General features: G+C 38.4%; 3 protein-coding genes across 6 annotated transcripts; all 3 read right to left on the reverse strand.

Moving 5' to 3' along the window:
• Positions 1–205: 205 nt before the first annotated feature.
• Positions 206–4214, reverse strand: LOC111798599 (uncharacterized). Its single transcript, XM_023681846.2, has 6 exons — positions 3335–4214; positions 3125–3220; positions 2962–3027; positions 2824–2889; positions 1459–1782; positions 206–1380 (listed from the first exon to the last, which is right to left on the reverse strand). The coding sequence occupies exons 1-6, from the start codon at positions 3845–3847 to the stop codon at positions 1312–1314; spliced, it is 1134 nt and encodes a 377-aa protein (XP_023537614.2). The 5' UTR covers positions 3848–4214; the 3' UTR covers positions 206–1311.
• A 4956-nt stretch (positions 4215–9170) lies between these two features.
• On the reverse strand, positions 9171–14711 carry LOC111798147 (putative E3 ubiquitin-protein ligase RHG1A). 4 transcript variants are annotated; one of them, XM_023681136.2, is made up of 6 exons: positions 14259–14711; positions 10690–12482; positions 10392–10445; positions 9967–10065; positions 9745–9885; positions 9171–9669 (listed from the first exon to the last, which is right to left on the reverse strand). In XM_023681136.2, the coding sequence occupies exons 2-6, from the start codon at positions 12391–12393 to the stop codon at positions 9532–9534; spliced, it is 2136 nt and encodes a 711-aa protein (XP_023536904.2). In that variant the 5' UTR covers positions 12394–12482; positions 14259–14711; the 3' UTR covers positions 9171–9531. The 4 variants fall into 4 exon arrangements, with proteins under 4 accessions (XP_023536904.2, XP_023536906.2, XP_023536901.2 ...); XM_023681138.2 differs by lacking the exon at positions 14259–14711 and adding an exon at positions 13764–14202 and having other exon boundaries at positions 10392–10442; XM_023681133.2 differs by lacking the exon at positions 14259–14711 and adding an exon at positions 13764–14199.
• A 5483-nt stretch (positions 14712–20194) lies between these two features.
• LOC111798148 (WUSCHEL-related homeobox 4) lies at positions 20195–21372 on the reverse strand. The gene is made up of 3 exons (XM_087125648.1): positions 21173–21372; positions 20793–21098; positions 20195–20580 (listed from the first exon to the last, which is right to left on the reverse strand). The coding sequence occupies exons 1-3, from the start codon at positions 21353–21355 to the stop codon at positions 20473–20475; spliced, it is 597 nt and encodes a 198-aa protein (XP_086981774.1). The 5' UTR covers positions 21356–21372; the 3' UTR covers positions 20195–20472.
• Positions 21373–25414: the final 4042 nt, after the last annotated feature.

Below are 25414 nucleotides of genomic sequence, written 5' to 3' on the forward strand. Positions count from 1 at the left end.
AAATTATAAATTTGGTATTATAGCTCAAAAATTATTATAATTTAAATATGTTTTGATAAAACTTTATAAATAATTAATTCCAATTCATCACTAATTATAACATTTAAATTATTAAAACTAGGTTCAAAATGATAGTGTTCACTAAAGCCTGCTTTAATAATAATAATAATAATATTAATAATATTAATAATATTAATAATAATAATGAAAATAATTATGGGTACCTGGTTGAGTAATAATTGATAATAAATAGTATGAGTTAATGTTACATAATTAATAGAGTTTGACTGTGTCTTCAAATGCCTTTAGTCTTTCTACAGCACCAAACAGGGGTACCCTCCTTTTTAAGGGCACCATCAATGGCCAAGCCTTTTCTTTTCCCTTCCTCTGAAGGGCACCAAAGTTCCATCTTTAATGATATGCCCTTCCCCTTTCTCATATAAGACACTTTATCCCTCTGGCAGATGGGTTCACATCAACTTGGGCTTCTCACTTGTCCTTGTCCTTATTTTTGAAGCGGCAATCTTTTTACTAACGACCCTAGCCCACCGTTAGCATATTGGTCCTCTTTGGGCTTTCACTTTCGGGCTTTCCCTCAAAGTTTTTAATAAAACGTATTTGCTAAGGAGAGGTTTCCATACCGTTGTAAAGAATGTTTCGCTCCCCTCTCCAACCGAAGTGAGATCTCACAATCCACCACCCCATTCGAGGACCAGTGTCCACACTGGACCCTGAAAGAGGGTGGATTGTGAGATCCCACATCGGTTGGAGAGAGGAGCGAAACATTCTTTACAAGGGTGTGAAGACTTCTCCTTAGCAAACGCGTTTTAAAAATCTTTAGAGGAAGCCCATAAGGGAAAGCCGAGAGAGGACGATATCCGCTAGATCAACAGAGCATTACTGGCACTCAACAGCAGCATATGAACAAACTTAAATGGGCATTATGATATAATATGAAGGATATCCTGCAAGGAGCCAGCATAGTTTTTGTTTTTGTGTTCTTGACAGCATTACAAGGAAAAATAAGGACCACCACTTTTGCTTCTCCCCAAAAACATTTGGCAGCTTCTATATCACCTTTCTTATCAGATAGATAAACCAGAAGAGCTAGATTTCTGCATTTCTATGTTTGGCTGTGTAATACTTGACGTTTCTTTAACATATAGAGTCTAAAGGATAAATCTATGTTAAACTATTCTACACTAGATTTCTGGTGAGTGTAAGAATCTATTATCATGTTTTTAGTTCAAAATCTGCAAGGAACGTAAAGGAATTGCTTCATTAGAATGTCATACTCTAGTGAGCAGCTTCCTACGACGCGTTTGCTGAGTCCTTCCGTGTTTGAGCGCAGCAATCTAGCTGCGTGACTGGTTGGGCTTCCTACACATTTGCAAGAAAAACATTGGTACCAATCCCATAATCCATGAAGAAGTTTGTTAATGTTCTTGTTGTGATTACCTTGAAATTAGAGGAAAGGTCGAACTGTCCATCGTAAGCCTGAATTGCCGATTCAAACCCGAATGTGGTTTCTGAGGTTGTGATGTTTGGTACAGAAGGGATGGCTAGTGACTGATCTGAAAGGTTGCATTTATTGGAAAGATTGAATGTCGATTGCATTGGACACGCTTCGTTGCCGGGAGACAACGCGTTTATTCCTCTTCTGGATGCTAGAAATGCATTTCCTACGTCGAAGTCCAACCCCATCTGAGGTAGTTGCATTGGCTGCAGCATTCCTGGCAAGCACATCGGTTGCAAACTCGAGCCATTTCTCATCGATAACATCTGCAATGCCAAATGTCAATGATAACAAGAAGTTTAAATCTGTTCATCCAAATATAGCCATTTTTTATGATCAAGAGAGTAAGAGGGGCATACTCTTAGTTGCTCCATACATTACACAACAAATATATCCCGAAATGAGCAAAAAGGAGGAAAGTTTACACGGAATGATCCAGAGAGGAAGAGTTCCTGATCATCATTACTGAGGTTGGACTTGTTGAATCCGTGAATTATATCATTATCAAATACAAGTCCAACGTTCAGTAAATTTTGAGACATGTTGTAACCGCCCAAGGCCATCACTAGCCGATATTGTCCTCTTCGGCTTTCCCTTCCAGGCTTCCCCTCAAGATTTTAAAACACGTTTGCTAGGGATAGATTTCCACACCCTTATAAAGAATGCTTCGTTCTCCCCTCCAACCGATGTGGGATCTCACAATCCACCCCTCTTGAGGGCCCAGCGTCCTCGCTGGCATACTGCCCAGTGTCAGACTCTGATACCATTTGTAATAACTCAAGTCCACCGATACCAGATATTGCCTCTTTGGGCTTTCCCTCAAGGTTTTGAAACGCGTCTGGTAGGGAGAGATTTCTACAACCTTAGAAGCAATCCTCCGCTCTCCTCTCCAACCGATGTGGGATCTCACAAGAACTATGGGATTTGGATAAATTTCAACCCTTGGAGAATAAATTTCATAATCCTGCAAAAACTCACTCACAGGGGGTTTTCGCCATAAATCTGAATGGTTGGCCAGAAATAAACTTAGAATACAATCCTTCAGTCTTTCAAAGTTCTCTAAATGGTATTCAACCCTGAATCAAGAAGCCTGGCACATTTTACTTGACTCATATCTAGTGGACAAAAAGAACATTACATTTTTGATACATCAGCACATAAGATTTTGTAGCCCAGATTCATGGACTGTTTGTAATTAGTCTCTAATTCAATGAACAAGAACATATAAACAGAGATGATTCCATAGAAAAGTGAAAACGATATCAAATCCTCAGATCCATAACCCCAAAAGAACAAAAGACACCCACCTGAACTTGAAGTTGAAGCTGCTTCAAATACTCAATTGCTTCATCCAACATTGAAGCCTTGTCCGTCTGTCAAAAGCATAACTCCTTGTAAACTCTTGAAAAGTGAGACTGTCATGATCTTGAATTTGACAAACATACCTTGTTTGAATTGGGAATTAGATTTTGAAGGGCTTTCATTTTCTCATTGATCCTCCTCCGTCGTCTCTGTCCCACCCACCAACAACATCAGTAAAAGTTAAGCAATCAAACGCTCTTAGTATAATCTTTGCTTAGACAACCAGGGACCCAATTTGAAACTGACCTTCTCCGACATATTATGGACCTCGGCGCTTCTACTTCTCTTCGATGAACTTGGAGGCAGATCAGTACTGGATGGAGCTTCAGGCACATCGGCACCCTTCAAAAGAGGATCAAATTAGCTTAAAACGAGCAAAAACTTCATGTGGGTACTGGAAAAAAATGGCGAAAACTGAGAAACAGAAGATATATATTGAAGATTCGTATGAATTACCTCGCTATCACAGCTGAAATCCCCAAGATCATTTTCAGATGAAAGACCTCTTCTCTTGAACGGCGCATTTGTATCAGAATCGACAGCGACGGAGGAAGAAAACACGTTATTATCCGAACTTTCTTTGACGAAATCCCCAGGATCCGACAATTTCACGGCGGCGCAAGTGGAGTTCACAGCCAAATACGAAGCGTCGCCAAATCTAGAATCCAACTGAGCGTGATTCAAAACACGACTCAACTGAAACCGAGTCTCGGGAAAATCAAGCATGCAGGACACTCCAGCAACAGAGGTGGACTCCTCCCGCCGCCGCGAAAACAGAGACGAAGAGTGCCAAGGAGGTTGAGAATGCAAGAACGGCATGAACTTGTTCTTGAAGGAAACACAAGTAGGGGAAGAAGCAGAAGAAGTGGTGGTTTGAAGATGCTGATTGATGAAGGAAGAGAAATTTTCAGGGTCATGAGGGAAACCAACAACATCCGAAGAAGGGGATGTTCCATACAGATCCGCCATGATTGAAAGGAAGGATCAAAAGGGGTTGCAAGGAAGGAAGAAGAAAGAAGGATTACGTTGGGTTTGTTGGAAATTGAAGTGGAAATTGTGCGGAAAAACGGTTTGGAGTGGAAGAAAATGGAGATTTGTTTGTTATTGCATTGCTTTGTGTGTACTTTTTCTTGGATTCCGTCTTATCTTATAGCGAATGGATGATTTGTGGGGTGGAAAGCAAAAAGAAGGATTAAGGATTTTCATTAATGGGGTTTTTTTTTTTTTTTTTGAAGCTTTTGCACACTTCTGGTCTGCCTCCCGAGGATCAACTTATCGCCTTAGCTTCTCTTAATCATACCCCTCCCGCCTTAAATCTTCTTTTTCTCCTTCAGATCCCTCTAATGGCTTCTTTTTCAAAATTCGGCCCATTATTTCTTTTATTTACAAACTTTTCCCAAAACGGACCTAATTTCCCTTTTTGTTCTTCTTTTATAATTATGTAATTAATGTGACTCCTTGCTTTTTTATGCTATTCCATTTTTTTTTTTTCTTTTTCTTTTTTCATCAACTTGGATTGGATTAAAATTATAATTAATTATTTTTTATTTAAAAACTTTTTAAAAAATATTCAAATATTGTATTAGGCATGTTCATAAAATAGAAATCACCTAACTTAGTTGGGAAGGATAAACATATTTTCTTTATATGGAAAATAAAAGTAGTTAATAAATAAAGCATTAATTTTTAATTATTAAAAATTGCAGTAAAGGAAACAGTACTAAATGACAGCATGGCAGTCTTATAAAGTCAAACACCTAATAATTATCTATCATTCCTCTTATCCCCACCAAACGTCGCCGTTTCGGTCTCCCTCTACACTTTTCCAATTAATACAATTTCCTCAAATCCATGCCTCACTTTTCTATTTATTTGCCAATTTTTTTAAGTTTTATATTTAATAAGTTAATTAATTAAAAAATTCAGAATTGCCTGAGATATTATAAATGATAAAAATGTTAAGGGTGAAAGTAGTGTCGAGAGCTCAATTTCATTCATCCAAAACCTAATTTTTAGGTATTAATTATGTGGGTATTTATAGCCTCCCCACACAATAAACTTTCTCACCCTTCAAATGTCCACTCCAAGAAGTTGGTCGTGGCCCTTCAAATATCCACTAAAAGGAGATTATGGTCATGATTGACAAGTGGTATCTCACCATTGCGCTTCAAATATCCAATACAAGAAGTTATGAAATTAAAACAATAATTTATTGTCTTCAAAGTTACAGCAACATCTACCCATGATGAACAATCCCTACAATTTCTAACACGTCAAATAGGAGTGAAGGCATAATGGATCGTTAATTTACATTAGAAGAAAGATAATAAATGATTAATAATGATGATAAAGAAAAAAAGTATGCAGATCATTCTCATTTTATCTCCTTTATCAACACTTAATCTGTGATGTCCTACGTTGGTTTGGGGGGAGAACAAAACATCATTTATAAGGATGTGGAAACCTTCCCCTTGCAGACGCGTTTTAAAGCCTTGAAGGGAAGCTCGAAAGGGAAAGCTCAAAGAGAACAATATGATTAAACTTTCCTCCATCTTTACATAATCACCAAAGTCGACCAAGCTTCGCTTGGCTGTGTGTGAATCCGGCACATGATGAAAAAGATCTTCCTGTCAGCGTGTTTAAGCTTTAGAACTAAATGTCTAACCATCTAGATTTTCTTCTCCTCTTTCCTTATTTCAAATCTTTGTCCAACAAGACTACTAAACCAGGAGGAGAGCCCAGAGAAAGCAGGATTGCAACATCATCAACAAGACTTGATCCGAGCTGCAAGCCCCCCAAGTGTCAATAAGCTGGAGAACAGGTTTGCTCCAAGCAAGATGACAGAGTTTCTACAACTGTTTCTGATTGACCACTTTGATCCTATAGCAACCAGAGCTGATCCTATAGCATCTGATCAAGCCTTAATCAATGCTTTAAGATAATTTTCTGCTTATCTGATTTTTTAGTATGACTGGTATTGTTCATACGTGAATTGTTCACTATTTGTAGATTAGCTAGGAGGGAAACAAATATGTCAAGCTTTTATGAGTGTAGTAAAGATTGATGTGGAGAAATTTGATAGAGTGATGCACTTAGGCGTGTGGCAAGAGCAGGTCAGTGATGTGCTGATACAACCTGGATTACACAAGGCTTTGAAGGGAAGATTGAGTGGTGATACTTCTGAAAAGCTAAGCATTGATTCTAGTCCACTGGCAGTTTTAGCAAAGGTTCAAAAACGTCTGGCATGAGTGATGAAGAATAGGAGGACTTAGATTAAAGCGTCGCAAGGGCAATCAAACTAAATTGGCTAAGAATATTTCTTTCAAATATGCATGACATTTTGATAGCCAAAGAGCTTTGAGAGAAGCTTGAAGCAGTGTATTAGGCAAAGAGCATCTCAAATCAACTATACTTAGAAGGAGCAGTTTCACACGGTGTGGATCGAGAACGGTATGAAAATCTCATATCATCTGAGTGTTCTCAATGGCATTGCCTCCGAGATGGAGGAGATTGAAGTGAAGATAGAGGATGAAGATAAAGCATTCAAACTTATCTAACCACTTTCGCCTTCCAAAGAAGCTTTAAATTTGATGAGGCTACAAGTAAACTTCTATTAGTGGAAAGAAGGTTGAAGAGTGAAGGGTGCACTTCACATGAGGATTCAACACTAGTTGTAACGCCCCAGATCCACTGCTAGCAGATATTGTCCTCTTTTGGCTTTCCTTTTCGGGTTTTCCCTCAAAGCTTTAAAACGCGCCTGCTAGGGGAAGGTTTCCACACCCTTTTAAATGGTGGTTTGTTCTCCTCCCCAACCAATGTGGGACATCACACTAGTAGCTAGCAACAGGAAGAAGAAAGACTTTGGGCAAAAGAAAGGCTGCTGGGAATATAGACCATCCAAACACATAAAAAAAAGATATCCTAACCTAGCAGATTCATCTAAGGGCTCTAGGTTGGACGGTAACGTTGTCTCTCTCACCAGAAGAGAAGATGACTGTCTCTAAATAGAGATAATTCATCCTCACGGTATGTCCATGTTACCATGATAAAGGAGGTGGTATTAGCGATTCCACCACTTAGCACACGCCCATTGGCTTAGTGGTCGTGCAAGTGTGTGTGATAGAAATTATGTCGATGACTGAAGAACATCTGGTGAGTCAAGTGGGTGGAAGTTGCACCATAAATTTCAACATGGTCCCTAAACTATAAAACGTATCTAATAATTCCATAGACTTTCAATTTTGTATCTAATCAGAGATTGAACTTTCAATTTTGTGTTAAATAAGTCACCAACTCAACCAAGCATAGAGGGATTATTGCAGGAATCAAAGTGTGAGATCCCACATCAGTTGGAGAGTGAAACGAAACATTTTTTATATGGGTGTGGAAACCTTTACCTAACATACGAGTCTAAAGAGGACAATATTTGCTAGTGGTGCGCTTGGGTTGTTACAAATGGTATCAGAGTTAGGAACTAAGTGGTGTGCTAGTGAGAAGGTTGGGCCCCAAGTGGGTGGATTGTGAGACCCCACGTAAGCTGGAGAGTGAAACGAGACATTCCTTATAAGGGTGTAGAAACTTTTCCCTAACAGACGCGTTTTAAAATCTTGAGGAAAAGTCCAAAATGAAAACTCAAAGAGACAATATCCACGAGGGTTGAGTTTTGACTTATACACAAAATCATTCAGAACATTTTTTTCCCTATGAAACACATATAATGAGAAAGGCAGCAAGGGTTCCAAAGTCAGCAATATCAACAAAACAATCGAAAGGATAGTATACACCATTACTTAAAATCAAATCAGATAAGGATTGTAACTGTGGGAAATCAAACAACATAAAAATAAAAATTAAACCAAATATTCAAAGTCAATTACCTCAAAAAGTAACAATGTAAGCAAGAGAAAGTAAATTTTCCCTCAAGAAAAGAGTATAACACAGTAAAGAAAGTTTCTCACCAACGCTAACCCGAAGAAAGAAGATTTCAGAAGTCGTCGTCGCTGCCGTGCATGAAGGAAAGAACAAACGCCGTCGCTGGAAATCGCTGTCACTAATGCCGTCGTCTGGTAACCAGAAGTGGTTGCTTTGCCCAAGATTGCAGCCTCGCGCGAGAGGAGACGGCGTGCGTGCGCGCGAGAGGGGGAGAAAGTAGGCGAGGGAATTAGGTGATTTCTTTATTGGGGGTAACATTGTAATTTCACAGTCTCAAAAGTCTAATTACCAAAGATGTTTGGATAATGGTTGAAAATGACCCAAAAAGATTTTTGACTTTAGAAAATTGTCCCATTTCTAAAAAGTAATTTGCATGCTCTTTTTAGTTTATTTTATTGTATTTTCTTAATTTTAATTCATATTATTTTTGTCTTTATTTATTAATTGTGGTAAATTACCTCTTTTCTACAAAAAAAAAAAAAAGTTTGTAACACCGAGAGTCAACAAACTAAGAAGTGGTTTTCAATTATTTTTTACAGATACGAAGAGACTCCTCAATGTTGAGATCAGCTAGAAGCGCGTCGAGAGACCTAAAGTCAACCTCAACCTACATCATTGAGTTTGCGAAAAGTCGGTTGATAGAGACGTCAACCAATTGAGTGGGGAGGATGTCACGGTCATCCTCGTCCAAGGCATGTTGTCTATGGCCGCATGTCAGATGTCCTGGTCATGCTTGTCCAGGTTATGTTGTCCATGGTCGCATGCCCGTTCTAAACCCTTTTTACATGCTTCATCTTAGATAGGTTTTTACTGTTTCATGTTAACCATTCACCAATATACAATAGGGATACGACTAATTGTTACTTCTTCCTACCCTGAGTTATAAATGTGATTTAAGCAGAGTGGTGTTCCTTTCTTTCTTCCTCATTTATTGCAAACGTAACTTGAGGCCCGAATATACGTCGATGTCGTTACAACGTTTGAATTTCTCACGTCTAACTTATTCACTAAGCTAGAACAAGTGTCACACAATCGCTGTCTTGCTGTTGCAATAGTGCATTGCAGTGCAATTGTGACACTATGCACGAAGAAATCCTATAACATCCTACACTCCTAATCTGTGTTCGATAAATTTAGATTTCTTGTGGGAGAGCATTGAAAACTCTCAACTCCAAACCATGGTTCCAATAAGCTACGAAAAAGCTATAAAACATACAACGAACAAGCTATAAAATGCATAAAAACCATTTTTTAGAAAAACGGGTCGATTCTTTAAGGCTAGACCGAAACTCCAACCAATACCCACCAAGACGTTTTAAACAAAACCTTGAACCAAACGACCGTGAATAACCGAGCTGAGTAAGGGAAAGTCCGATGATATATTAAGACCAACAATCTCTAATGTCAATGGGAGTAAACATTAATTAGTTTCACTGACCATCATAACCTTAAGCTAACAATTCCTTGCCAATTAGAACCTTGAATTTTTCTTCCAAAATAAAATAAAAAACAAAAAATGGATTGCTTGCATATTTTAAAATTTTACTACTTGTAGAATGTATATAGAGAACTTCAATGTGGCTCTTCGTTTTCCCGACCGAACGTAGAGAATCGACAAGCAACTTCCTAGCATAGCATCCCCCCTCTTCGAGGCGTCCCCTGTTCGGTCGCTTATCTTCGTTCAAGCCACAGGCCACCACGTTCGCTCTACGAGCCAACATTCATTCTCGGCTTGCAAAACCAGTTGTTTTGCAGATGGGACATATATTCTTTTGCATCAGCCATTGCTTGATACATTGTGTGTGGAACTTGTGCCCGCAGTCCAGCATTCCAATGTCTTCCCCTTCTTTGTATTCCTCCTGGAAATCGGTCGGTTTTAGGCTAATGCAGGTTTAAAGACCGATACAAATGAAAACGTATGAGCTCGTGGATACCTGACAAACACAACATGGTTCTTCCTCGACCTGTGGTTCGGGGGCATTGACGTGCTTCGTTCGTTTCAGTCGAGCAACAATCGTCTCTTCGCTTAGTCCAGTGTTGACGTTTCCAATGCGCTCTTCCAAAGCCAACAATTCCTGCACTTGACATACTAATAGATTAACAGAGCAACAAAAAGATGTGAAATAACGGGTTCGGTAGGTTTGTATCAGTCGAACCTCATACGACATGTTGTCAACGTCAAGGCGCATATCCCTGTGCCGATCGTAAATATCAGCCATCCCGAAAAATAGTGACTGGTCCAGGATCATCACATCCTAACAAAACACAATTTTACAGCAACATTAATATTGATACATAAATCATCCACTCCTTGAATATTGAGAGAATATGTTTGATTATTAATTCAAGAGCAAAATGAAGTGAACCATTTGTTTATAAACACAAGACACTGTCATACACCATCACATTGGATATTCATATCACTTATGAACAAAGACTAAGTAGCTGTTTGCTACACATTTACACATTTTAACAAATCTAGACGAAAATCAAACATGTAGCATAATGACTTCTTGTATGCAATCATGTAAATTCGCCAATGCACCCATTGCACATGATATGGCACCGATAAGGAAACTACCTCAACTCGTAAGCTTTCCCCGCGGCGGACAAGGCCCAAGACATTGCGAATCTGCTGCAGACAAAAAAACAATAACATGTGAGCTTCAAATTCGTTTCAGAAGAAGATACTCGAAGAATTCGAAAGCAATCGTCCAGCAAACACCAGCATCCACAAGTGTAATTATAGATATGCAGCACAAATGTACCCATCATAAATCAAAGATGAGATAATAAGATTTAGATATGCATTAAGATATATAGCGGGTATGCGACTAGGGCGTCATTCAGATACACCATGAAGGAAAAATTCAACATACCTCAGATACTAGTCTATTATTGTCGCTTCCTTCACCGGAAGTAGCCAAGGTTCGTAATGAATAGGGAAGACCAAGCCCAGTGTCACCTATTCTTTCCATCCATAATGCGGACCTTGGTTGCAATAAATGGTGCCCCCGACGGCCAGATCCAGATGAAAGAACCATATCCTGGGCAGAAGTAGAACCGGATCGTTGTGAATAATTACTTGTCCTACCACCGGACTCGTTTGTAGCAGAAGAAAATAGCTGCCTACGAACATATTCTGTTAACCTTCGAGGAAACTGTGTTGGACTATTCTCAGGAGGCATCCAAGGTCCAGAAGGAGGGTGGACGCCTGAACTTGAACCAACCCTGGATGTAGAAGCAACAGTTCCAGGAATGGACAGGTTTGAAGATGCTAAACCTCTACTTGATGGATTACGAACCAAATTCCTCAGCTCATTTGCTGGGACAAACATGGGATGTTCAGATACGTTTCTTCCCATGTTGCTTGGTCTCACCTCCTCACGTTGCACCACCTGTCTCTCCCCTGCAGAGCTCGACGAACCGCCACTTCTTGAAGTAGAGCTCCCATTCCACCTATATGGTTGCAGACTTCGAGGTAAAGCAGGCACATGTATCATAAGTGGCTGACCTTGAGCAGATATATTGTCTACAGCTGGTGCTGGCCTCAAGTCTAATACATGCTCAGCAGGTAGAATTCTAGCTGGGAGCTGGGAAGATGAGGCCCCGGGATGTCGAACAGTCATTCCAGTCGGTGCAAAAGAATCTTGTGCATTGGATGAACTAATCCTTATACGATAGTTTCTTTGAGAACTGTCTGAACTTTCTGCAACCATTGACTCAGAGAAGCTGTTGGAAGTCATCTCACCTGCACCTCGTACCGGAGCTTGATTCATTCGTGCTGGTGGAGCAGGAATGGTTAGCCTACTTCCTGTGTTATAGCGACCAGGAAAAACTGGAAGAGTGGGCTCAGCACCACTTTCAATATGCTGAGCATAGTTACTGCTTCCACTTAAAGAGGGCTGTGTAACACTTCCCTCGATAGCTTTTCGTTTACAAGGTGCTCGACGTCCATCCATGGAAGATCCTGCTCTACCATCATTTGCAACCACTGGAAGTCCACTATTTCCAGAAGGAAGTAAAAGAGGATCCGAAGCACTAGAACATAGAGCCCGCCCTTCTTCCGATCCACTAGATTTATACAAGTTAGAACCTTCATTAACTCGGCTACTCTCACCTCCATGACTAGCAAAACTTGCATTTAAATTTAGACTATGAGGTAGTGCATTAGAATTGGAATTTTGTATAATCAGTGGGCTGAAATTCACATGACCCAGTGAAGGATTATTTGACGGCTCACAGAGTCGGGTTTCTGTAACTGGACCATCTGCATCACGAGCCACTGAAGACCATCCAACCTCACCTTTTTGTTCATCAGATAATGCCTCGGTTTGCATATCACAAGAGCTAGGTTCACCTAAGCTCCATCTACTCAAATTCCGTTGCTCATGGCTCACAGAGCTTACATATCCCGTATTTATATCAGTAGTAGGCAACAAATAATCCGGTATTCGGTTTTCTGCTGGATTCCACATGTTATTCCAGTAAGCTGGTTGGCTACCAGGATTATTCGACGAAGATCCATGTTCAAAGTTTATGGTTTCCGACAATGAACCAACACTACTCCTTTGCCCTTGCATTAGAGAAAATGTAAACTTCCCTATCAAATACGAGCCAGGTCAACAAAGTTTTCCAGACAACAAAACAAGTTGCATACACTTGATTGAATCTGAAAATCGATCAAAAACAGCCAATCAGCAAGTAAGAACCGTTAAATAAACAAACTCAAAGCAAACATGGTACTTTTCTTCGCACCAACAAACTCGATACTCGAACCAAAGTACCAAGTAACATTTGCTAGCATTCATAACCATTTCTAAATGAGTTACAGATTCATTCCCTCAAAAGATTGACCTTAGCAGCACATGCAAACACCAAGCAATACTCATTCTCTCTTCTCCAATCGTTTTAGCCATAGCAACACAAGCCAATAGCTTAATAATAAGCAACAAATCAACCTTCAATTTATTTATCTTACGAACAGTTGCATGTAATATGAGTATTACAAGAATTACAGTATTGTGAAGCCTCTAAATTACAATATCAACAACTAGAACATCATGTTAGCATCAAAGAAACACCGATTTCAGCGCTTTGAAACAATGTAAAACTGGAAGCCTGCAATATTGTCTAAATGCTAAATGATATCTTATCCATTAACTACGAGATATTGCAGTCTCATACGATGCCTAGAAATCGATATAACATTATAAGAATGTAAGCGTCCAGAAACAAGAGATAGTAATTAGCAACACAGAGGTGTAATATCATAGTCATAATATTCACTGGAAACGAAACTGTTCTAACATATACATGTTCCTAATCCTATTCACATTGATATCATGGAATAGCACAAGATTGTGGTTATAGAACTCAGCGAAGCCACCACAAGAAGAGAAACAATAAGACATGGAAGCTACAGAAATGAATCCCAGAATCGATGAAATCAGACTCACAAATTAGGCAAAGAACTTAACCCAACTATGATCAAAACAAGTGAAATGAGAAGTTTCAAGTTCAAACAACCTAGAAAATAGCAGTGGTGTAGGGCGGAGGGGCGGAGAAATCAAGGCGGCTCAACTTATATCCATAAATTTTGACGTGATTAGAAGAATCATCATCGCCGAAGTCGCCGATAAGAGATGAGTTCAGAATTCAGATTGGAAGAAGTCAAAAACCAAACCCTTTTCCCTATCGATATACCCTTTAAAAAAATCGAAACGAAAAGGAAAAAATATGTTTAGACGAAGAAGACGAAGAAGACGAAGAAGACGAAGAAGAATATGAGGTTTAAACAGTATTCATATTCAGCTCTCGCATTAAAAACCTCCGCCAGAAAAGAAGACGACAAGCACCTGGGAGATCAAACATTCGATTTACAGAATCATCCATGATGAAGAACAGAAGAAACCCAAGATGAGAAAAAAGGGAAAGGGGAAAGAAAACTTACCAAACAAACAGATGGAAATTTGAAATTTGAAAAGGAGAAGGAGGAGGAAAAGGGTCCGATCTATGAAGAAGGATCTGGGACGAAAACCCAAGAAGCAATCCGTGAAATGGAAGCGAGGGATAAGAAGCTTTAAGCTTGAGGATCTCCCTCTGGATGAAAGTGGGAGCTAACAAAACCCACCGAGTAATGGGTGAGGGAAAGGTGGGGGATGTGAGGTAGACAAAAGACCATGTCCAAGACAAATAGAGATTAAAGAGGGCAGAGTAACCCTTTATTTAATTTAAGAATTAACTCAGAAAGGAGAAATGGAGTAACAGTCCACAGACACAAGGGCAGGCCGTTCCCATTTCCAGACAAAGAATTTAATAAATTAGAGAGACACAATTACACATACACCCAACCCAACAAAAAAAATTAAATTATAAATTCAAAAACAGAGAGAGAGAGAGAGAGAGAGAGAGAGAATAAAAGTGTGTGTCCTGTTGGGCCGCTTACCAAATGGCTCGCCGCTCAGGTTCAAGGGTCTCCATCTTCTTACAACAACAACAACAAATTAAAAAAAAGTTATCTTTTTTTCTCTTACCCTCAAAAGAGGAAGACTAAACACGCAACAAAATTACAGAATTGCGGTTAAAAGACTCGCCCCCCAATGTCCGCCATAGACACCCAGAGACCCACTTGACCACTCTTCTTCTTCTTCTTCTTCATCTTCTTCATCGCTACTGTAGATTCCGGTTAATGGGTGATCCTTTTCCTTTCATGGGTCCCTCCCATTCTTGACTGCCATGGCTGTTTGTGTGCAATTCTTTACCATCTAACAATGATTCAATTTTTTACGAAATGCAGAATCATATAATATAATCATATCCGGTCTTATTTTATACGTTTTGGATTGTATCATCCAGTGGGTAAACAAAACGTTCCTCTCCTCCTTTGCTTAAAGGAAAAAGAAGTGTGAAAGGCTGAAGCTACTTGAGTAATAGGCCAGATTCTAAACCCAACTTCGCTTTTAAAATGAATGGCGACCCCCACCGTTCATATCTCAATTGTGGGCCACTTTGATTCTTTATGGTTTTGGTTGCATTCACACCTTTTTTCTTACTTCTTCTTCTTCCTCTTCCTCTTCTTTTAATTTTTAAATTTGTTACAGTCCTTTAAATGTGGGTTTGCTTTGACATATACCCTTTATTTTTTTTATGCCATAAAACGAGGCCACACAATTATGATACCAATTTCTCCATACCATATGGGCTTTCATTCCAAAAATCAAATGCTTAACAGCTCCTCAAGGCCAAATTAAGAATAATAATCAGACGTTCTAATTATGATAACGAGATGACGATTCTCCCACCATACAGAATATTTACAACATTTCAATCCTTTTGCAAACCCTTTACCTAATCAACAACCCACACGCCTCAGCTCATCAAAAACAGACAAAAATCACAGCCAGAGATCAGGTGATTTCAGGCTCTGCACCTAATTTACCAGGGCGGTAGATATAATTATCAAGGTAAACCAAGATTGCCTTTCTCCTAACCCACCATGATAAGTGGGCATCTTTGTCAGTTGGGCATTTTTCTTCTCAAAATGAGTACACAAAGGAATCAAATGTAATCAAAACGAATGAGTCAAAGGAAGAAAACAGGAAGCAACTTTTGTCAATTATAAAAACCAAAACGGCAGAAAATTGTGGTAATCAAGCCCACCTATAAGCAAAGAACTTTAAATGACATAATTGAAAAAACAGGGAATGGAATTGGTACACCACTGCTGCAATAATAATCACTGAAAGCTGACCTCCCAATCCCTTTCTTTTCTCCTGCAAAATGTTGCAGTAAATATAGTTACCAAACCCCCCAGAGAGTTTAATTACAAAGATTAAGCAAGAGAAGAGGTGAAAATAATAATATCACAATGGGTTCTCTCAACTACCACCTTAAAAATTGCAACACACAGCAATAAAAACCCCTTTTTCATCATTAACTTTCATTGAACTTTGCATTTACAGTTGGAAAAATTTTGAAAGTAAACTGCCTAAGAACCTCCCGTGAGCTGCAAATAGCCAAAAATATTGAGAAACTTCAACATCAAGGGAAGGATGGCACCGCAAGCAAGCATGCGCCCAAGGCATCCAATGCAATTAAAAATGCCATTCTTCCACTAGCCCCATTAATAAATTAAATACACTACTACTACTCCTCCTCCTCCTCCTCCTCCTCATGTTTAACCACAGGTGGGTTTGGTATTAACTACTGGCAACTAACAAAATCCAATTGATTCACCCAACATTTACCCTTGAAACTGTAAAAAACTGTAAAAATTACCGGGAAACTTGAGCCATAAGGTGGAATTGATACCTATGGAGTCCTTGTCTGTAAGTAAAGCATTTGCACGCAGCTTTAGCCTCAAATGTCGGAAGCCACCAGCAGTCCAATCATTGTACAGAGGAAGGTTAAAGCGGCTGCAAGTGGTAATCAAATAATTAGAAGCTTAGGATGGAAATTTGGTGAACTCAAAGGGAAATGGAAGCAAGTTAGAAGAGGCTCATCACAAGACAAAGACGCGTGTGTGATAAGGTTAACATCAAACAGTTTTTTATGTTCTACGTGTGGGCTGAACATTGGCAATTACAAGACAAATAAATGTCCAAACAATTTGAGGTTTGATGTAAAGGCAAACTAATGAAATTGTCTTACTTTTTTCACCCTAAATGACAAATCTAGCTGTCTTCCAAATGGAACACCAAACAACGTTGAATTTGTCAAAGTAGTGACATACCCTCCTGCCCTCAGGCAACTGGTTCGTTTCTAGAAACGTACGCTCTCACGGCTTTGCTTTTTTGGAGATGTGAGGCCTATGGAGCCCTCGAACGAAATACACCAAGAAAAGATTATCAACGTAAAAGCTTTGAGATGTCATTCTTGTACGATCAAAGAATTAGAGAGAAAAAGATTGCAAAAGAAAGTAAGAAACATAGCATGAGGAAATTGTAGGAAATCCGAGAACACTACCTTAAATTTATCGCCACCAATTCAATCATCCAAGTTTATATCGACGGTAGGCGAAGGTAGAGCGGGAGCTGCGGATTTGTCGCTGGGATGTTTCAAATCAAAGACAAGAAATCCAAGAACGCCTATGCTGATCATGGTATAAATCATGCCTAGATATCCGAAAGCTGGGTTTTTTTCGAAAAAGTAGAAACGATATGACTGATGATACCGAATTCATCTAGGTAGAATGGGAATATACACCTTTGGATGCTATTTCACACTATGCTGACAAAACCAAAAAAATGTTCCAGAACACCATCTGCCGTTACACTCCAACGTAGTATCCAAACACACAATGCTAAATTCTGTCTCATTGAAAACTGATATCTCCTGCATTCGAGGAAAGTATCCTCGTCCAGGTTTATTAGTTGTTCATCAGCATGTGTATTGCACTATGGGCATGTAACCGTACAAGCCCACCCCACCGCTAGCAATTGTCCGCTCTAACTATTTACAAGTCACCGTTGTACTCACGATTTAAAATTGGTCTACTAGGGAGAGGTTTCTACATTCTTATGAATGCTTCATTCCCCTCTCCAACTGATGTGGAATCTCACAATATCTGATATGTAACAAGTCAAAGCGTACAATATCTGCTAGCGGTGGGATTGGGCTGTTACAAATGATACCAGAGCCAGACACTGAGCGTTGCCAGCGAGGATGCTAGTTGTCACAACCTAACTATGAAGAGAGTAGGTTGTGACCCTCACGTTGCGACAAGAGAAGCGGCGACCCTCAAGTGGCGCCCATTCGGCCACTTGAGGGCCTAAACGAGTGCCATGATGCGACCGAGGAGGATAGTGCATCATCTAACACACCACAACAGAGTGGGCATTGAAGACAAGCGAGACATAAGCAAGATAGAGACATCGAATAGACAAGAGGGGCAAAGATAGGCTTGTTCAAGGGCCGGGTAAGGTCCTGGGCCTAACCTCAAAAGTCGGGGTTCCGAAAGGAATTCGGGCATACGGTTCTAGAGTTAAGTCTGTCCATACGAAATATGAATGCTCGCCAAATTTAGTGTCAATCGAACACCAGACGGGAGTCCATGGCACCGTATGATCGTTCGCCAAAATCATGTCTATGTCTGATGGTTTAAAAATGGCTCAAAATGTATTAAGCGAGTTATCCAATAGCACATATGTATGTCACAGTAAGAGACGAGCGTGCCGAGACGAGTGTCTTGGGAGACTTCATTTGAAATGGATTTTCCAAGGATAGTACCAGGGCGCACGGGTGTGCCAATATTGTGCCCCAGTCCACGTGTCGAAAGTTGCTACATACACCTACTATCTGGTACGATTTCCATAAATGACATGGTATGGGCACGGGAGGGCCAGTGCCTTGATAGAACCTGGATAGATAGATGTTCGGGACGCCACGATGAGAAGAGAGACACGTGGGCCCGTTCTCGAAGGCCTGACCGAGCGAGCTAGGATGGCTGACGACACCCTAAGACTCGGGATGGCGTCAAGACATATGGGCCATATGTCGATAGGGATCAAGATGACAAGATGAGACGCGACGTTGCATTGAGAGACATGGCCCCGAGCAGAGGTAAAGTCGAGCCAAATGACTTGGCCTAGTGTAGAGGCAAGTCGGTTGTGTCATAGACGATTGAACATGCACATGCATGCAGCGTGTGTGGTCGATCAAACTTGGATTCCCCACAAGCGATGTTCGATTGACGAAGACAAAACTCGCCTAAGGTCTGATGAAGCCACAAAGTCGGGGTGAAAAATATATATGGGACTTAATTCCCCTTAAGGTTGATCTTGAGCGTCGGTTGAAAAAGTAGGACCGTAACACTAAGCCTCCGACTTGTGAGATCCCACAACGCTGTTGTAAAGGGGAACAAACCCATTCCCTATAAGAGCGTGTAAATCTCCCATGGGTCAGTTTGCAATTAAAAATATAGTTTCTTTATGTCAACAACCCCAACTAATTGGGCTTCTTTGTTTACAAATTTGGGCTTGGGCCTCTTATTCCCATAAATAACCAGAAAATTCATATTTTTATTGATTATTAAAAATAAAAAAATATTAATAAAATTTAATAAACTAAAAAAGGATTGTTTTTTAGAATTTTAATAAAGATTTGAAGAAAGATAACATAATTTAAAAAAAAAAAATTCTAATGTTGCCGACCAAGATTTAATTAAATGTTGCCATTTTCATTGGTAACTTATGTAACAACTCAACCCAGTACAAGATTTGGATAAGAATTTGGTACGATGTCCCGTACATTTCGTCCTATGTGGTCACACTCCTTATTTCTAAGAGTGAATATTTCTAGAAATCATGAGTGTTTTGAGGATGTTTTGTCTTCACTGACATGAATCGGTCCTACAATATAAAATTACTTCAAGCAAAACAGACTTAATTATAAAGTTCATATAATTAAATTATTTTTCAATTTTTTTAATCATTTCTTAGTCATCCTATTAACTAAATTAAAATTTTAAAGTACGTGATTAGTCTAAATTTCTCTAATTAAAAATATTTCTGGAAATTTCAATTAAAATTTTAATTCAATTCACCTCTTTTTAAAAAAAATAATTTTACACAAATAATTTATAAAAAAAAAAATAGTAAATGTAAGAGGAATATTTTTAGTCCCGACAGTAATTATAATATGAGCAGGTACTGCATGTTACAGTGTATTTAAATACAAAAATGGGGAATGACATAAGCTATAGATAATGAAAATTAGTAATAATATTTTGTTTTATTTACCAAAAATGTCTCCCTATCATAATCATTGCAAATAGATTGTGGATTATTGTAATAATGAATTAGGATAAATTTGACCAATATCTTGTCATATTTCAATAATCATAATCATTATATTTGAAATTAATGCCCACTCTAACTAATCACCCTCTTAATTCATTTTAAAAAAACATAGATGCAATCAATTTTGTTTAGGTTTTGAAAGTCAACATTTAATATTTTGAGAAAGTAAAGGTTAGGCAAGTAATTTCGTGAGTTATGATTTTCTGGGTTCGGGCCGAAAAACACTGTCACTCTATCGTTATCAAATTGACTGTGATCTTTTTCTGTTTGTGAGGATCCCAAGATAGCGTCTTTCTACTTCTAATAAACCAGATCATGAACTAGATCACAATCATTCTCAATGAGTTCATAAGTGATCCCATCTTTTTCATCGGGTCTGGGTATAGAGACCAAAGGTCTCGAACGTCCAATCCGACATAACAACTCAAACCCACCGTTTGCACATATTGTCTGCTTTGGCCTGTTACTTATTATTGTTACTCTCACAGTTTTAAAATGCATATGTTAGTGAGAGGTTTTCATATTGTGATAAGGAATGCTTCGTTCTCCTCTCCAACTGACATGGGATCTCACGCATCGTTCATTTCTTCACACTCGTTCCAAATTCGAAATACCATTTGTACAAATAAAAACCCCTTTGTTACATGATTTCTTCTTCATACGAAGCAATTACGCAAGTTACGTACTAAATCTAAACGAAGAACACGAATAACAAGGTATTAACCTAAAAACCCATCAATTTTCACAGAATTTTGTTGGGGGGCTTTCATTTGTTTTTTCTTCTTTCTCGAAACTCACATAATTAAAATTAAAAAAAAAAAAAAAAAAAGAAAAAAAAAAAAAAGAAAAGCTGCATGTTCATCATCTGCCTTCTGGGTGCAAAGGGAATAACTCCAGAGTTCTATCTTCAACCAAACAATCAAACCCCCAGTTCATGCACTTCCTCTTGTACGGACTATCTTCCCCTCCCTGCAAATCCCCCCGAACAAACGGTTAAATATGTCCGAGAATTATTGAAAGAAGTAGTCCCATATTAACTAATTACGAGGAAGATGTAAAAAATACTATCAATCAAGAGCTTATGCTCGAAGGGGGACAATATCATGTCATTATGGACGGTCGAGATTACTAACAAAATATACCATAACTCATTACAAAACTATGGTAAACGACGATCCTACCGATGGGTTGAAGGGGATGGCCGTGACGATGGTTGTGGTGGTCGGAGGAGTTATGGGGGAGGAGTGAGCAAGACCAAGAGTATTGCGCTTCTGCTTCTGTCGCTCTCGAGCTTTATGATTCTGAAACCAATAGAACACATTCTTTCCTTCAATCTTCCCGTACTTCCCAAGCTGTGCAGTAATTTGTTCAATCTGTTGAGCATTGGGAGTCCTCATTCCTCTCCTATAAAGCATCTCCAATATCGCTATCTGTTCTTGCGTCGGGTTCCACCGTGTGCCTCCCGGTTGCATTTCCACAACTCCTGTCTACACAAACCAACACGAGTCATTAATAATTTTCATCGAAAAGAAAACGCAAGAGATTAGTAGATGTTAATTACCCGAGGGGAAGACGGGTCTTTCTTAGTATCAGGTTTGATGAAGGTCTTGAGGTCGAAAGCGGTGAGCGTTGATGTGGCGGAGGTGGGCGGAGGAGGACGTAAGCGCTTCGTGCAAGCAAGGGAGAGAGAGGGTTCATCCCAAGAACAAGGGGAGAAGTGATGAAGCTTCATGGTTAATCCCATGGGAGAAGATTCATACGAAAACAAGCGAACTCTTAATATATAGACAAAAAGCAGGAAAAGGTGAGATTGTTTGAAAGTTCTGTTGGATGATGAAAGTCCCACATCAGCTAATTTAACGAATGACCATGGGTTTATGATCATGATATTAGAGTCATGCCCTAAACTTAGTCGTGTCAATAGATTGGTAAATTCTCAAATGTCGAACAAATGACTCCAAAAGAAAAAGAAGTCGAGTATCTTCGAAGGCATAGTAAAAAATGACTAAGAATCTAAAAGAAAAAGGAGTCGAGCCTCGATTAAGGGGAGGTGTACTTTGTTTGAGGGAAGGTATTGGATGATTAAAGTCCCACATCGGCTAAATTAGGGAGAAAAGGAGTCGAGCTTCCTTGCAGGGATAGTAAAAAATAACTAAGACTCTAAAAAAAAGGAAGTCAAGCCTCGAGGAGATGGAATATTATCTCCATTGTTACGAGGCCTTTTGGGAAGTCTAAAACAAAGCCACGAAACTTTATGCTCAAAGTGGAGAATATGATACTATTGTGGAGAATCGTGTTCATCTAAGCTCTATTGTTACGAGACAATATCGTATTATTATGGAGAGTCGTGATTAGAGAAAAGAACAGAGGATGTGAAGGGAAGAAAAGAGAGACCAAATGATGGGGAGAGGTTGACTTGAGGGGAGGGCATGTTTTGGTTTTGAATACATGGGCAGCTGCTCGGCAACAGCGACAGCGACAGCGACTGAGACTGCTGGCAAGTGCAGCTGGGTAAGTGTGAGTATCAGAGAATTGGGCAGTCATATCGGGTCGTGTTTTTTTTTTTTTTTTTTTTTTTTTTTTCTTTCTCTTGCTTTCATCATAACCTCTCTATGCTTTTCGGTGCCCTCTTCTTTCTCTCTCTTACTTTTTGCCATAAAGGTGGAACCCTAAAACTATGAGAGAGAGAGAGACACACACTAGAAAATAAAATTAAAAATATAATTCCTCCAATCCCAAACTCTTTACTATTTACCTTCTTAAAATAATCTTCAATTTAAAATTCAAAATTTTAAAATATATTTATCGTTAGTATATGAACGTGAGATTTCAGATGAGGTACTAGAGATCTCGTACGTCCAACCACCCACGATGCCTACAAAATGCTCCCCATGCAACAACCCATCCGCTTCAAACTTCACTTGCAGTTTGAGAGCGTAGTATACAGAGAGGGAGAAACAGAAGACGAACGGTTTTTTTTTGTAGTGAGACGTCATCGATATCGTTCAATGGAGGACTAACATGTTGTAGGATTCATGTTGCTCTATGGTATTTTCTTATCGCTAGCGATATGTGAGTTATATAGAAGATTGAGACGTTACAAGATTGGTACTGACAGTACTATTTTTCAAAAATTTGAATGTATTTTAAAAAATAATATTTATTTTTATTTTTATTTTTTTACCTTCATATATTAATCATAAAAATATTTAGAATTTTTTTTTAATAAAATTAAGCGTATTAATACTATTTTTTAAAAATTTCAATGTACTTTAGAAAGTAATATTAATTTTTTTAATTTTTTTTACCGGTTTCGTTCATATATTAATCATAAAAATATTTACAACTTTTTTTTTAATAAAATTAAGCGTATTAATTCTATTTTTTAAAAGGGTATAAATGTATTTTTAAATTTAATAAACTTAATTAATTTTTTAATAAAATTAAGCGTATTAATACTATTTTTTATTGTCTATTTTGAGTAATTTTTAATTTTACTTGGTCGGTAAAGGTAAAAACTCGGGATTAATTAACCGTCTACCATTAAGTATGATTTGATTTGGGGTTTACAATCTAAACCAGCTTTTAATCAAAAGGGCACTAGTAACTCACGTGTGGCGGAACGGGGTAAAAAAAAAGAAACGCCATTATAAATCACGTGTACGGAGGCACGACACGTGTGGGGGCTGATTTTAATTTAATTTATTTTAATTTAATTTAATTTAATTTGGACGCTGTTGGGGTCTCAATTATTGAATCCAGCCTTAGATTTTGTGTGTGTTGGGTGGGTAGCTTCATTGTAGGACTAATTATATTTCTAATTATTTTATTTATTTTATTTCTTCTTTTTCATTAGTACGGTTAATTATTATTGTTCCTCACTTTAGACTAAAGTCTTTATTTTCTTTAAATATCATCATTAAAGAAAATCTTAATATAATTTAATTCATATTAAACCGATCGAAATCCAAAACTTACCTATAGTTAAATAGGGGTATATTTGTGAGTTACATTGGTTGGGGAACCGAACAAATCACCATTTATAAAGGTGTTGAAACTTTCCTCTAGCAAACTCGTTTTAAAGCTTTGAGGGGAAGCGCAAAAGGGAAAGCCTGAACAGGACAATATCTGCTCACGGTGGATCTGGGTCGTTACAAATAGTATTAGAGCCAGACATCGGACGATGTGCCAGCTTTCTCGTTGTTCTCTGAAGGGGGTAGACACAAGGTGGTGTGCCAGTAAGGACGCTAAGCCCTAAAGAGGGGTGGATTTGGGGGCGGTCCCACATCGATTGGAGGAAGGAAAGAGTGCCAGCGAGGACGTTGGGCCCCAAAGGAGGGTGGATTATGATGTCCCACATTGTTTGGAGAGGAGAACAAATCACCTTCCTCTAGCCGGGCGCGTTTTAAAGCCTTGAGGGAAAGCCCAAAAAGGACAATATCTGCTAGCGGTGGATTTGGGTCGTTACATAGGTTGAGTCGGGTCGTGATATTTTTTTAAACCCAATTGAAAGTCAATAAGAAAATAGGATAAATATAGCAATTAAGAAAGAATTAAAAAGTACCTTTAAGCTTAACTTTTGTCAAAAATGGTTAAAAGTGAAAAGGACAAAAATGGGTAGGATGATCATGAAGGAGGGAAAAGAAAAATAAGAGAATAATTGAAAATATTGGAATAAAAACCATTCGTTTTTGTCGTATTACATCCAATTTTTCGTACCATTGATTTTTTAGTGAACAATTTGTTTGTAATCAAACTATAGATAAAATCCTTCTCGAGTCAACGAAAGGGTGAATTTCTAATATGAACCAAGAGACATCAATCATACAATATACTTCAATGAAGATGCAAAGAAAATATCGTTGAAATTATCATAACATATTTCAATTCATGCAACGTTGAAGAAGAATGAAGTTTCATGTTATAAATTTTGGGTAGATTACAATTTATAGTAATCTAGAGTTATTCTATATTCTATTCGTAAGTAGACTTGAAAAATACAGTAAAAGAAGCACGTGTACTTTTCTTTAGTCAATAGCTAAGTTTCTTTACAATTCTATATAGTTTTAAGTTGCATGTAGAATCATTCAAGCTCGACATGATCAATCTTACTTGTAGAGTGATTCGAATCTCAAGTAAGCGTTCTTGCGTTGAGATATTTGATGAACAAGAATTATTCAAGCTAGACGTGATCGATCTTACTTGTGGAGTGATTCGAATCTCAAACAAGGTTTTTAGCTTGATCAGTACGTAAGAGAACAACTCATTTAGTTTTCCATAACTGAGATCGGAAATGAATGATGAGCTACGGGTTTGATTTTTATTTAATTTATTTAAAAGAGAGAGAAAAAAAGGGGAAAATGAAGATTGAGATGAATGCGGGGGAATGCATAATAATGATGATAATACATCAAAAACGTTGAAATTAGTATTAACATCATTACTCTTGACTCCATTTCCTCATCTTTTCTTTTTATTTTTCTAAATTATAATAATAATAATAATAATTATAATAATAAGAGGGTTAGAAATAAAGAAGAAAATAATAAAATGGTGAAAAGAAAAAAAGAAAAAAAAAAAAAAAAAAAGAAAGAATGATGACGGTGGCATGGTGGGACCCACACAGTGGAAGAAGCGGTGGAAAATTATGATGATGATTGGGGTAGGACAGACCCATCATGTGCACGTGTCCAGCCACACACATTTTCCACGTAACCACTCAAATCCTTTTATTTATTTATTTATTTATTAATTATGTTTAAATTTGAATTTGAATTTTGTTTGGAAACCTTTATGGGAAGGA

The sequence above is a fragment of the Cucurbita pepo genome, chromosome 7 (assembly GCF_057944985.1).
Source record: "Cucurbita pepo subsp. pepo isolate OVF chromosome 7, ASM5794498v1, whole genome shotgun sequence".
Classification (NCBI taxonomy): Eukaryota; Viridiplantae; Streptophyta; class Magnoliopsida; order Cucurbitales; family Cucurbitaceae; genus Cucurbita; species Cucurbita pepo.